This window comes from Mesocricetus auratus, unplaced genomic scaffold (genome assembly GCF_017639785.1).
Source record: "Mesocricetus auratus isolate SY011 unplaced genomic scaffold, BCM_Maur_2.0 Super-Scaffold_100676, whole genome shotgun sequence".
NCBI lineage: Eukaryota > Metazoa > Chordata > Mammalia > Rodentia > Cricetidae > Mesocricetus > Mesocricetus auratus.
Genome location: NW_024429266.1, coordinates 58,686,693 through 58,701,592, shown reverse-complemented (window position 1 = coordinate 58,701,592; position 14,900 = coordinate 58,686,693). Strand labels below are relative to the sequence as shown.

General features: G+C 39.3%; 1 protein-coding gene across 1 annotated transcript in view; it reads right to left on the bottom strand.

The window, feature by feature from the left end:
* The window catches only part of C4bpa (complement component 4 binding protein alpha), a 34,637-nt gene that overhangs the window by 18,568 nt on the left and 1,169 nt on the right, over positions 1-14,900 (bottom strand). The window contains exons 2-8 of the mRNA XM_005079894.4: positions 11,856-12,023; positions 10,884-11,066; positions 8,993-9,092; positions 7,939-8,024; positions 7,580-7,774; positions 6,127-6,309; positions 1,937-2,125 (exon numbers count right to left, since the gene is read on the bottom strand). Coding sequence (XP_005079951.1) covers positions 1,937-2,125; positions 6,127-6,309; positions 7,580-7,774; positions 7,939-8,024; positions 8,993-9,092; positions 10,884-11,066; positions 11,856-11,982 — 1,063 coding nt within the window. The 5' untranslated portion in view covers positions 11,983-12,023. The remainder of the gene's footprint in view (positions 1-1,936; positions 2,126-6,126; positions 6,310-7,579; positions 7,775-7,938; positions 8,025-8,992; positions 9,093-10,883; positions 11,067-11,855; positions 12,024-14,900) is intronic.

Genomic DNA, 14,900 nt, shown 5'->3' with positions numbered 1-14,900 from the left:
TGTAGCCAGGCAGGACATATAGGCAGGGGTACTAGACTAGGAGAAGGCTGGGAAGAGGAATGCGAGAGTGAGTCACAAGAGAGTTGCCGTGTAGCTACTGAGGAAGAAAAGGCCCAGGTATCACTGGTAAGCCAAGACCACAAGGAGATACACAGACTAATAGAAGTGGGCTAATACTTAAGAGAGAATTAGCCAATAAGAAGCCTGAGCCGTTGGCTAAACAGTTTATAATTAATATAAGCTTCTGTATGTTTAGTTAAAACTAAACGGCAGTGGGGCTTGGCAGGATAGAAACTTCCTACTACATGATCTTGTTTTCTAACCCAATCTGTTAGTCTGCCTCTTTATTGGAGAATTCAGATTACTGATATTAAGAGTTATTATTAAACAGTGTTCTAATTCTTGTCATTTTATTGTGATGGTGTTTTTTTCTTAGACATATTTAGATTAATCATTCTGGAATTATTTATTTACTCCTTGTGACCTCTTGTTTTTATCCTTCACTTGAGACTAAAGTATTCCTTTCAATATGGACTGTAGAGACAGCACAGTAGCCATAAATCATTGAAAAATGTTTTTACCATAGGACATTTTTGTTTCTTCTTTGATTATGACTGATACTTTTGCTAGATATAGTAGTCTCTGTTAGCACATGTGGTATTTCTGAACTTGTAAAACATCGGTTCAATCCCTTTTATATTGGAAACTCAGCTGTTACTCTGATGGGTTTGCCTTTATTAAGTGACTTAACCTTTCTTTCTTACTTACAATACCCTTTCTTTGTTTCATAAACTTAGTTTTTTAAACTATAAAATGTTAAGGAAGTTTATTTTCTGGTCCCATCTATTTGGTATTCTATTTTCTGGTCCCATCTATTTGGTGTTCAATATGCCTCTTCCACCTTGATAGGCTCTGCTTAGATTTGGGGAAATTTTTTCTATAATTTTGTTGAAACTATTTTCTGTCCCTTTGATCTGTATTTCTTTTCTTCTTATAGACTTTTATATGTTTTGTCTTTTTATTGTAATTCCAGAGTTTCTGCATGTTCCATTCATTGGTCATTCAGTTTTCTTTTTAATTTTACATCTTCTTTAACTAAATGATTCAATTCCTCTACCTTGTCTTCAAGCCCTGAAATGGGACACCCCACTGACAGGCCAATCAAAGCCACTTCATTTTGTTGGTTGTATCCATTAATAGATTTTTTTTTCAAATCTGGTCCATAGCATAAAAACGCCCTGTAGTCTGAGTCTGTGTTTTTACTGCTAAAATGACAAGTTTCTGCTACTTAGAAAAAAATGAGGCAATTTCTCTCTCCTATAAATTTCACTGAGGTCTGTAAAATAGTAATTACCCATCTGAGCCCCTCTTTTGTCCCACAAATAGACAAAGAGGGAAATGAGCAATCTCCTTTCTATACGGCTGAGGTAAAAATTCTGGGTCAGGAGTCAGTACCTGTCTTCTAGAAGCAAGTAATCTGTTAGACTGACAAACCCGTTGCTCAAGAACTATAAGACACATGCCAATTTGTAGCTTGTTGAATTCATAATATTCTCATGGACTTTTACTTCTGCCACAGCCCCCAGACTTCACTTGGTGAAGGAGGACCTGTAGAGTCTCACTCTGACCAGTGTTGAGCTGGGTACTCCACCCCAGATCCACCAGCAGTGATGCTGAAATGTAAACCTTCATGCTGTCTGACTTCTATATCTATTTCTTTTGTTCATTTCTAAAGTGGCCTACAGAAGGTTTTACAGTCTTAGCTCCTGAAATTTTATGATCACGTATGATAATAAATAGCTTCTACTTTGGTTAAAGTGGTGTATTCAAGTTTGATTCTAAGTGATGAAACTGCACTCACATAAGGTATGAGGCCCAGTTACTTAGACATTTAACACACACACACACATACATTTGGATAAAAACCAGAACTCACCCTTGCATCCTTTAAATGGGCTCCAGGTGAAATCTTTCTGACAAACCACACTCATTGGCTCTTTTGTAGCAGCCTCATAGCCAGGATGACATCTGTAGCGTAACACAGTCCCAACTGGATACAGGTCTTCTGCTTTGACATATCGTTGCCAGGAAGCATGTGAAATATCTGGTCTACCAATGCAACTAGCTGCCCATAAAACAAGCAAAAGAAAAGGGCATTGTTAATAGGGCTGCCATAGCACTCAGAGAGCATGTCTCATCAAAAGGCACCAGCAAGAGCTACTCTTCCATAGCTCACATTGACCACACCAGAAAATGTAGACATTTACCCATCGTGGTCCAGCACTTGACAGTTCTCACCAAAGACACTACCAAATGCTGCCTGTGTGCTATGCCAACTGCACTCAACAGTAATTCTTCTCTCCATTGTACTTCTCAGAGTTTTGTTTCTAAATTGGAGCATGAGGCTTGGTAAACGAAAATGGTGGGAAAACTTTCATAGACAACAAAAAACGGTGTGTATTTTCCTAACTAGAGAAATTCAACAAGAGTCATTTCCCTCATCCAGGAAACAAGAGCAAACAAAGCACTAACATTTTTGAGCCTAGGCTTTGAGACTTTTCCTCTTCCCTTGTCTGGTACTGTTAGTTCATATGTGATACACACATCTGTGGAGTGTCCACTACATTGTATTTCCAAACATTCCCCATGAGACATAGAGTAAAACCCTTCAGGAAGCACAGAATGGCATTCATCCAATATTCATAGAGTTGTGCAGCTATCTTTATCAGCTCATGAAGAAGCCACATGTTTTTTGTTTTTATTATTATTTATTTTTAAATTTAAATTTAAATTAGAAACAAGGTTGCTTCACAAGTCAGTTCCAGGTCCCTCTCCGTTCCCCTCCCCTCCTCCTGTACCCTCCCCCCAACCCCCCAATATCCCCTCATTTCCCCAGGGAGGGTGAGGCCCTACATGGGAAACCCCATGTTTTTAAATAAAACTTTTTAAAAGTTTTTTAAATAAATGGAATCACACAATACATTTTCTTTCCTTTTTTGTAGCTGGCTTCTTTTACCAGAAACCACACTCTAAAATTAATCCATGCTCAACATTTATCAGTACTTCATTTTTATTCTGTGTGATATTCTAGTGTATAGCTATACCAATTTATTAATACTGTCCCATTAATGGGTATTTGGGTTACTGGCTGTTAGGAACAATGCTGCTTTGAATTTTCATGAAAAATCTTCTGTGTGGATATCTGTTTTTATTTCTCTCTAATACATACCCAGGGAACTGATTGTAAATCAATCAGGAACCACATGCTCAAACTTCAGAAAAACTGTTGAAATTATTTTCTATAATGTCTGTAATAATTTAGATACCTACCAATAGTATGTAGAGCTCTAATTTTTCTACAAATTTGGGGAAAATGTCAGGCTGTTTATAACCATTTTTATATCATTTATTATTGCTTAAAGACCATCTTTACAAGAAATGAAAGAAATGTATTCTGGTGGAAACATACAGGGAAACATGAGCACAGGAAAGGTCACTGTATAGATAACTAAGAAGTAAGGGATGATACAATCACCCATCCCTTGTTAGCAATAGGGATGGGTTTGCATGACTTCTAAAGATCTCCAGTCCATAAATCCTCAAGGCTGTAGTATAAACTACCACGATGTTTTCACATAACTTACATACCTCTTCCCATGTACTTCAGTTATCTCTTTTGTTACTTATATGTCTAAATAATATCTATCTTGGTAAATAACTGTTTCGCTAGAGTGTTTAGGAGCTATCAATGGGGAAAGAATCTGTACATGTTTAGTACAGATGTATTTTTCAAATATTTTAAATCCACAGTTGATTGAATTCCTGGATGTGGAAACTGGATACAAAGAGTCAGATAAAACCCATTTCTTCTATATAACTGATTTAAGGAGCATGATATAAAAATAAAAATAACTGTGCTCAGTGTGACAGCTATAGAAAAAGATGTATTTGACAATATTAGCTGGGATCTATAGGAAGAAATGAAGAGTCTATGACAGAGTGTATAACTCAGCAATAAAAGTGCTTGCCTACCATGTATAAAACCCTGGGTTCTCTTTGATTCTCCTCTTGCACTTTTAGTTGATCTACCTCTGTAGTAGTATGTATAATGGCTAGCCTTCGATATTATCTGATTGCTCCAGTGTTGTTTCTGGGGGCATATATTACTTCATAGTCAGGCCCAATTAAAGTCAGGGGTATAGGATGTTCAAAGTCTCTGAAGCTTATTCTAAATCTACTCTAGAATAGTCTTTTTTATTTGGTTTTGTTGTGTATGTTATCTAGCCATACTGTTCATACAAGTGTATAGTACATATGGTGAGCAGATCCCTTCATACCCCTTTTCTCTTTTCTCATCCCTACCTCTCCTGTTAGTCTGCTTTGTCCCCTATTTCTACCTTTACAGCATATGCTCATACAAGGTTTTATGTAATGATACATGACCTAGAAACCAGAAATGAGAGGAAAAGATATGATGTTTGTCTTTCTGAGACCGGCTTAATTACTATAATGTGGTTGTCTTGTGCTATTGACGGGAACTGTAGAGAATAAGTCAATTCCTTCATCAGAATCCTTTCTGTAGTGTAGGGGCAGTGGAATTGGAGAATGGGTGTATCAATAAGGAGTCCTGCATCCAGCTGTACCCACCACCAAGTACACATAGTCTACAGCCCAGAGTCAAGAGAATGAAACCTGTCAATATTTGCTCATTTTCAAGCCCATAAAACAGAGAAACTGGGGGTGACAGTTTGTTGGGCAACCCACTAGACCATTTCTCTTCTAAGACAGATCTGTTCAGAAGCAGGAGGACACAATTGCTGCAGCTGTCTCACCTGGCTTCTCCATCTTATGCAATGGAAGGTGGATGGAGGAGCAGACCTGATGTCTGGCTGCTGACATCTGCCTAATATAACCTTTTCATAACATGGCGCATTAGAAAAGTCACCCTGTTCAATAACAGCCTATCCCAAGCATATCTGTCACCCAACAGCAGATGGGAGCTGCCATTTATGAATTCACAGAAACAGGTCCCAATGAGTTAGTGTTGATGCTAGCGTAATACAGTGGCCTCTCACCATTTCTATCAAGTATCCATGGATTTACCGAACAAATGCATGCTTCTAAATTGTTGTAACTCCTTTAAGGACTCTCCAAGACACACTGAATAGTTTCTTGTTCTGGTCAGTTTCACAGAATCTGCTCCACCACTAGTACTACTGTTACAGAAGTCCCCAAGATAAAGACACATGATACTTCATGAGTGTAAAACTAAAAATATAAGGCACCAGAGGCCTCCTCCCCATAGCAGCCATGTGACCATGAGAAGTCACTTACCTTCTGAAAACGTTTCCTCATCTGCCAAATTAGGGTAATTATACTGCCCACAATTCATTGATTGCTTTAACTCTTTTTATGAACCAAGACTAGTTCCAACTTAACAGTACAACTTTAAAAAGATCAACAAGTTACTTGTTTTAGAGTGTCTAGTCCATATAATACTTTTGTACAAATTATAAAAGGACATTTTATTACCTGACTTCCAAAAATTATTTTGTTAGACAATTATCTATTAACTGCCCAAAATTAATGACGTAAGTATACTGATCTTCTATGTCTACAACATCAATGCTTCTCCTTAGGACTGGAGTGAATAATTGTGTATGATGGACGACTTTGCAAGGAGTACTAAAGTCATCCTTCATTCCAACAAGAAAACAAGGTAGCTGGTGGTGTGGCACATGCCTTTAATCCCAGCACTTGGGAGACAGAAGCAAGTGGGTCTCTGTGAGTTTGAGGCCCACCTGGTCTACAGAGCGAATTCCAGGACAGTTGTACAGAGAAACCCTGTTTCAAAAAACCAAAAAGAAAGAAAGAGAGAGAGAGAGAGAGAGAGAGAGAGAGAGAGAGAGAGAGAGAGAGGGAGGGAGGGAGGGAGGGAGGGAGGGAGGGAGGGAGGGAGGGAGGGAGGGAGGGAGGGAAGAAGGGAGGTAAGGAAAGAAAGATAAAAATTAAAATCCAAATTTAAATTTTTGTGATTCAGAATCTAGATGTGAAAGTATGTCCACAAAATATACCTGGGTATCTTTAGCTGCCAAACAATGAAACTCCTTCATGGTCCATACTTACTGAGCTCACAAATGGGAAGAGAAGGATTCCAGTTGCCATCAGCTCCACAATAGATTATATTTTCGCCTCTGAGGATGGACCCTTTCTGGCAGGCAAATATAACAGAGTCTTTGTATTTATAGATAGTTCTAAATCCAGAAGTAATTATTCCATGTGAAACACTTGGCTGAGGACAGCTGATTTCTAAATAAGTATGAGAAAAGACAAGTAGATTTTAAAAGTTAAAGGGTACTGTGGTGATGGCTCAGTGGATAAAGTACACACAAGGACCTAAGTTCGAATCCCCAGAACCCACATAAAAATCCAGCATGGTAGCATACACCTGTGATTTCAGTGATCCTATGAGAATACAGGAGACTCCCCTAATGCTGGAAGGACAGTTACCTTTGTGCATGCAGCATAGAAGCAAAGCCAGACATGGTAGTGTGCACCTTTAATCCCAGGCCTTGGGTGGTACTCACAGTGGCACCCTGCCTCAGGGTAGAAGGAGGCCTGCCTCAAGGTCAAAGGTCAGTACTAACCTCCAAGGTTGTCCTCTGACCTCTACATACATGTCATGGCATTCATGCACCTGTGCATGTACGTATGTGGACATGAATACACACACACACAGAGAGAGAGAGAGAGAGAGAGAGAGAGAGAGAGAGAGAGAGAGAGAGAGAGACATATGATTTGAGATTTTGAGATCTGGGGATAAAGTTTAGTAGAAGGGTTCCAGCTGAATGTGCATAAGACCCATAAGAATGGCATCACAATAAAAAATATATCTTGAAGCACTGACATAAGTAGTAATAGGAATTTTACTGAAGAAGACTAGGGGATACCTCTGAAAAAGCCAGTGAAGAATAAGACTTTATTTAGAAATAGAAAAAGGGCTTTAGAAATCCACAAGGTAATTGAAAAGGGTGCCTGAAAATATCGGGGGTAGGGAGTTGCAGAGAAGACCCTTGACACAGAGAAGTAACCCTAACACAGCCTCAGCTCCTCAGTTCCCTGTGGAGTTGGGGAGCAGAAGGCACCCAAAAGGTAAGGCAGACATAAAGTCAGGAAGTCTGACTCTCAAGACAAGCCAAAAACCCTCATAAACCTCAGGTCCAGTTGTGGATTTTGATGAGACAGGCAGATGGGGCCAGCTAGGAAGTAAAGTCCCTTTTGTCACAGGACTATATGACCTTGGAGGCAGCAGCAGAGTAGGTACAATCTTGAAAGAATATCTATTTCTACAGCTGAGTTACCCTATGGGCATTAGTGTGGTCAACATCTTAGAACAGATTATAGATGAACTATGGTGTTGTTTGCCACTCTAATGAATTGAGTATCTCTTAGCCAAATAATAGATGCACATACACACTCGCTTATCTTTAAATTGTTCTTCCCACAATGAATTCATCTTCTTTTTTTTTCTTTTAAGCAAAATGTTGAGTGAACAATAGAAAATATCACTGGGACTTACTTTCACAGGTAGGAGGGCTGGGGCTCCAAACACCTACTGTTTTGTTCACTACAGTGCAGGTAATGGAGGGACTGCCAAGGAGTGAGAAGTTGGGATCACACCTATAGGTGACGGAGGAGCCATATGTGTAGATGTCTTCATCTCCACCAATGTGCTTCCCATTGCTGATGTCTGGAGGGGACGCACACTTGACAACTGAGAAATTCGTGAAAGAGAAAGAAACGTTCAGGGATGGGCATCATAACAACGATAAAATTTTTGCAAATACATGTGGAGGGCATAAGTGTCAGGAAGAACACACAAACTCATTCCCTAAGACAGTTATATTTATAGCCACGTCAAAAAGATTCTTTACTTACTTTCACATTCTGGGAGAGGATCACTCCAGGCAACTCCTTTACTTTGGATCTCACAATAACTAGTGGATGAGCCGATTAAGACATATCTAGATAATAGAAGGTCAAAAATTTTAATGAATTCCCTCTTTAAATAAAATTGTATAAAGGTGACAAACAGATATAAAAATGAAGAAATGACGTTTTCTCAGCTAAAGAGTTGTAGTGGAAGGTTTAGGGGAGACAGGGACAAAGTATAATGACACACGTTTAAAGATGCCATAATGAATCCATTTCTTTGTACATTAAACATTAAAAATCAAAAAGTACAGTGATACAAATGTACAAAAATGTCAAGATGGAATCCATTACTCCGGAGGTATGCTAACTTTAAAAATTAATTCAATTTTTAAAAAGTCTTCATACATTGCAGTAGAAGACTATTTCAAAATGCATTTCAAGTGGATGTTACAAGTGATCTACATATTTAAATTAATGTACCTATCAAATTTGTTCATTGGCAGTGAAAAATTAGACTGACTGCTCCCATTAGAACAAGTAAGAGGGCTGAAGCCATGGCCCAGCGATTAAGGCCCCTTTCATAGGACTGGAGTATGCTTCCTGACACCCACCTAAGTTCACAGAAATCTGCCTGTCTCTGCCTTCTAAGACTAAAAGTTTGCATCATTAAACCCATCAGGACTCAGGGTTATTTTTTTTACATTAACTATTCTTGAGAATTTCATACATGTATTGCATACAATGAAATATGATCATATGCATTGCTATTTCCCCTTCCAACCTCCCTACATAAAAGGCCTAAACAGGAACTAAATTTGTTATCAGAAAGGGGAAATAGGAAAACGTGCTAATTTCTTGACTTGTATTTGAATGAGGGAACACTACAAAGACACGAAAGAAACTGATAAAAGTAAATTCCTTAGCACAGGAAGGAGTAGGGTACATGGAGACAGGGTGAAGCGATCCTTTTTAATAGATACTCTTTATATCACCTTAAAGTTTGAAAGTAGTTGTTTTTTTAAAGTTAACGGGGAATTCTAAATTACCTCACACTCACCCTTCTGAGCAGCTGAATTCTATCTGTGATCCCAAAGAGAAATCTGTCTTGACTTCCACCTGTCCATTTTGTAAGTCTCCTGGATTCCTGCATGATTTTTCTAGAAAAAAAATTAGATGATGGTAAGTGATCCCACCATTCACGGTTACTGCCATTAGAAACTTACAGATCTGTAAGATCTTTCTCCACATTCAGAAAGACCTACATGCTTAAGAGTCACGTTTATCTCTGAATCTGACTCACTGAATTTCTGTTCTGGAGGGAAAACTCACACAAATCTTGATCTCTTTTTTATTATCCTGCTGTATTTTAGCAAGAATCCTTTTCTTGATTATAAAAAGAAACAAAAAAGAGAAAGACCCTGTGTCATTACTGTTGGGGGACAGTACAGAATATATTCCCTGCTCACAGTGAATTAGATGCTCTTCCAAATCCGCAAGACATTTTGGTTTCTGCATGATTCTATTTAATTTTTAAATTAGTATACAAAATAGTGGGTTTCATTATGACACTTTTATATAGGTATGACAGTGTATTTTAATCATATTCACTAGCTATTGTGGTTACCTTCCTTCCCCCAATGTATGTATGTATGTATGCATGTTTGTATGTATGTATGTATGCATGCATATGTATGTATGCATATGCATGTCTTTTTTAAAAAATTCAAAATTCCACATATAAATGCTCACCATGTATTTGAGGTAAGATTGCTACTTTCTGGCCTTTTAACCCCAGGATATTTTATCATTATTATTATCATTACCATTTTCATTGTTGTTGTTGCTGTTTGAGAGGTGGCTACAGCATGCATGTGGATCTCAGAAGACAACTCTGGAGGGTCGGTTCTCTCCTTCCACCTTTACACAAGTTTCAGGGATGGCCTCAGGTCACCTTCACCTGCTAAACCATTCTACTAGGCCCAATTTTTCTTTCTTTTCTCTTTTTTTGTTTTGTTTTAGAGACAAGCCCTGGCAGGCCTGGAAATCGCTATATAGACCAGGCTAGCCTCTAACTCACAGAGGCTCTTGCTTGCCTCTGCTTCCCATGTGTTGGAATGAAGGTATTCACTATCTCACACCAGGTCTTAATCCCAATATTTATTTAAAGAAGTACCAGGTGGCCGGGCAGTGGTGGTGCACGCCTTTAATCCCAGCACTCGGGAGGCAGAGGCAGGCGGATCTCTGTGAATTCGAGGCCGGGCTGGTCCGACAGCCTCCAAAACAATACAGAGAAACCCTGTTTCATAAACCCCCCCCCCAAAAAACAAGAAGTACCTGGTGAATTATTGATAACTTAGTTAGGGCTACTATTGCTGTGATGAAACACCATGACCAAAGCAACTTGCGGAGGGAAGGGATTATTTAGTTTATACACATCACAGTTCATCATCAAAAAAAGTCAGGACAAGAACTCAAACAGGGCAGGAACCTGGAGGCAGGAGCTGATGCAGTGGCCATGGAGGATGCTGGTTACTGTCTTGCTTCTCCTGGGTTGGTCAGTCTGCTTTCTTTTAGAACTCAGGACCACCTGCCCAGGAATGGAACCACCCACAATGAACTGGGCCCTCCCCCCATCAATCACTAATTAATAAGATACCCTACAGACTTGCATACAGCCTGATCTTATGGAAACATTTTCTCAACAGAGGTTCCCTCCTCTCTGATGACTCTAGCTTGTGTCAACATAAAAGTAGCCAGCACAGTATAGCTTTCTTCATTGCAATTAGCTATGTTTCTGCATTGCAATTTTCTGCTCTGTTTTATTCTGCTTTTTAGAAGATTCATACATGTATACATTCAGATTGCTAGTTGATGAATTCAGTATAACCTAAGACAACGTTCTGAAACTCATAAGTGCACAGGTGAGAAAAAGAAATGTCGGTACTTACTAACACAGGAGATAGTAATGTGCCAATTCCCCCAAGATGTACAATAAACAGTCTGGCTTGAAGATGCCCTACTGTAGCCAGGGCGGCAACTGTATTTCAAGACAGTTTTGCTTTCGAAGTCTGTCTGGTTTGTCTCACTTACTAGCAAGGCACCAGGTAAATCAGGTGGTGGACCACATTTACCTAGACACAGAGAGGACAGCAACACCAAATGTTACACCCTAAGACAGCATCTATAATTGTAGAGGGAGAACAGTTCTTTTCTCCTCTAATCAAGAAAAATCATTAATGTACTATTCTCCTGTGCTATAAGTTCCTGAGAGAAGTGCATAATGACAATCATGACAAAAGGCATACATTTTAATCTCTTCTGTACTATATAAAATATTTTTTCTAAAAAGGAAGTCAGTCATGAATTTCATCGGCCTCTATTATCCATCTCTGCTCAGAGAGCATCTATGTAAAGCCAAAAATTCCTATAATTTGCCTTAACAGAAACATGTTGCTTCATTTGAATTGACATAAGCCAGACATGGTGATCTGTAAGAAAGATTATGCATTCAGTCCAGCCTGGGCTATATGGAAGAGAAAGCATAGAATTCTTGAGATATAGAAATCTTAAACCTACTGTTCGTATTACAGATGAATAGACAAAACTAAGCTGCCCCTTATGAGCCCCAGCAGAAGGATGCTCTTCACTTCTCCATCCCAGACCAACCCCCAGGCCATGAAATATGTTTAGTTGCTATAAGACAATATAAGTTTATTTCAAACCCCAGCTGGGAAGCAGGTTGCTTTGGAAACTTAGGTAAGAAATTCTAGGTGAACCACCTAGGAAACTGCTCCAACTCCAACTGGCCAAAAAAATCCTTTGCTGCTTAAACTACACTTCCACTAGCTAAACTATCTCATTTTTAAAGTATTGTAAGTAACTCTTTGTTGTCCATCTGGATTTTTTTGTCTCCTACTCACCAAACACAGCAACCCAGAGAGCAGCAATGACGGTCATTTGGAACAAAGTTGTGTCAGAGACTCTCCAGAGCCTAGAGAAGGGCCAGGCCACAGCATCTCTCCCATGTGGAACTTTTGTGGGGCACATAGCCTTGCTGCAGCTTTACCCACGCTTGTTCTGCCAGAAACCTGAATTTAATAAGCAATGTTTAATCTACCTGTCTTAAAGCAACTGGATTCCAGGAGTTCAGCTCAGTGTTTAGCTGTGGGTGTCTGCTTCTGCTTCCAACAGCTACTGGATGAAGGCTCTTGATTTCCATAACAACTATATCAGTTTGTACTCCCACCAGCAATGAATAAATGTTTCCTGTTCCCATCATCTTCCCTAGTATGTGTTGCCATTTGTTTATTGATCTTGGTCATCCTGACTGGATGAAACCTCAAAGTTGTTTTCATTTCCATTTATTAATGGTTAAAGATGGTGAACATTTCTTTAAGTATTTCTCAACTATTTGTGTTTGATCTTTTGACATTCAGGACTTTTTTTTAAGTCTTTATACAGTCTATATACTAGCTTTCCACCAGATGTGTAACTAGCAAAAATCCCTGAAAGAGAATGTTTTCGTCTTCATTCTGTAGCTGCTGCTTTGCCCAGATGATGGTGTCCTTTGCTATGTAGAAGCTTCTAGTCTCATGAGGTCCCATTTACTAACTGTTGGTCTTAGTGCCTGTGCTATCAACACCCTGTTCAAACCTATGCAACATAGTATTATGGACAGACAAAGGGAAAACTGGAATAGGAGGACTAAATGAGAAGGGGAATGGGAGAGCAGGGTAAATATGGCGATATTTTGCTTGTCTGAAGGTCAGAGAATGGAGCTTGCCACTAGCTAACCACAGACGTCTGGAGGGCTATACAGACAGCCAGGAAGTGAAGTAGTTGGGTGTAAACAGGATATAAGCAGTGAGAAACAGGAGCTCGCTCTCTTGTCTGCTGAGACACTAAGGAGGTAAGGTGTGGCTGTGGCTTGCTCCTTCCTCTCTCTGATCTTTCAGCATTTTCCTCTATATTTAACTCCAGGTTTTTATTACTTAGACCAATTAAGAACGTTACTTACATGTAAAGGAGGGAATATGGGGAGTGACAACTAATATTAAAGGCCATTTGAAAAATCATATGGAAACATGTTACTGTAGAAGCTTCCTAAAATATATACATTTAAGAAAGGAATTTAAATAGAGTCACTATATAATGGGTGAGACAATGCCCCAACAAGAAATCTTTTGCCACCAAATATCACAGGCTATTTCTAAGACCTGATGGTAAGGTCCCATTTCTGATAACAGCAATACTTAGGTCATCATACAGAAAAACTGAGCTAATGCCTATCAAGAGCTTCACTCTTACTGACTAGCATTCATGGCACTATAAGGTACTCTGCACATGACTGGAGGAGAAAAAAATGATCATCAGTATCACCCAGATGCAAACTCTGAACCCTACAAGAGAAATCTGCAGAATATACTGATGCAATGGTGACACAAATGTTACGGGAGTAAAAACCACTCTTTAAAGCTGGACTTAGGGCTCACTCCATGAGATGGAACCCAAGCATGATGCTGCTAAAACTGGCCAGAACCTGGGATTAGATAGATCATGAACCTAAAAGAAAACCTATTATTATTATTCTGCTAAGTGAACATAACAATAAAATAACTCTTAGTGGTATTAAATATACCCATAGATTAGTGCCTCACTCAGTCCTCATCGGAAAAGTGCCTTCATGCAGTAGATTGGAATTAACACAGATACCCAAAACTGGACAATGTGTAGAAAGTGAGAGACTGTGGAGCACTCAGTCCTAAATGGGATGTCTCCATCAAACCCCTCCCCTCAAGGCCTCGGATCTATGAGGAAGAAGGGTGGAAAGATTGTAGGAGCCAGAGGTGGTAGATGACTCTAAGGAAATGTGTCTTCCATACACAACTCTTTTTACCTTTTAAAAAACACACAATACACATAATTCCATGTATAAATATACAATTACAGTTTGTTTCTTATTTTGGTTTGGTTTATTTTTTTGAAACAGGGTTTCTCTGTGTAGCTCTGGCTGTCCTGGAACTCATTCTGTAAACCAGGCTGATCTCAGACTCAGAGATCCACCTGCCTCTGCCTTCTGAATGCTGGGATTAAAGGCATGCACAACCACTACCACCTAGCAAAGTGTTAAGATTTTGGTGTTTTTTGTTTTGGTTTGCTAGTTTGCTTTTATATTTGCTTAGTTTCTTTCTTGTGGTATTGAGGATTGAATCCAAGACCTTCTGCATGCTAGACAAGCACTGTACTAGAACTTAACTTATACAAATATGGTTTTAATGAACTTTACTCATTGGGATGACTGTGCTTCCTCCAAGACCCAAAGACCACCAACAAAAAAACAACAGACACAAGAAGACCTTTTTTGAGTTTTTGGCCAGGGCTGTCAAAGAGACTTCCAAACCATAAAGTGTTGGGGAAGTCTTGTGTATATGTCAATAAAGCACTGTTGGCCAATAGGGAACTAAGATAGGTGGGACTAGGAGTCCAGGAGGATGCTGGGAAGGAGAAACACAGAGAGTCAAGATGTAACTGCCATAGGGATAAGAAGCCCAGAAAGTTCTCTGGTAAGAGAAATACTTAGATTAACAATTATGGGATAAATACTTAAGTCAGAGCTAGCCAGTAAGAAACAAGCAAGGCCAACAGCTTCATAATTAATGTAGCCTCTTGTGTGTTATTTGGGACTGATGTGGCTCTGGAATCAGGCTGGAGGGAAGGCTTCTCTCAAGGAAAAGGCTTCTCTTTACAATAAAGCCTATGGCTTTGCCCTTGGTTAACCCCTAGAAGAGGAAGGTAAGTCCCTATTGCTGAAGACACCATGAATTTTAGAAATAGGGACCAGAGATTCCTGAGCTAGAGCTGATTTGAATACCTCCTTCCTGAGGAGTAGTTTTTGTGGTACTAGAAGGCACCATGAAAACTTGCAAAAGAAGGCGGCAACCAACAGCCCTACCTAGCTATGAGGT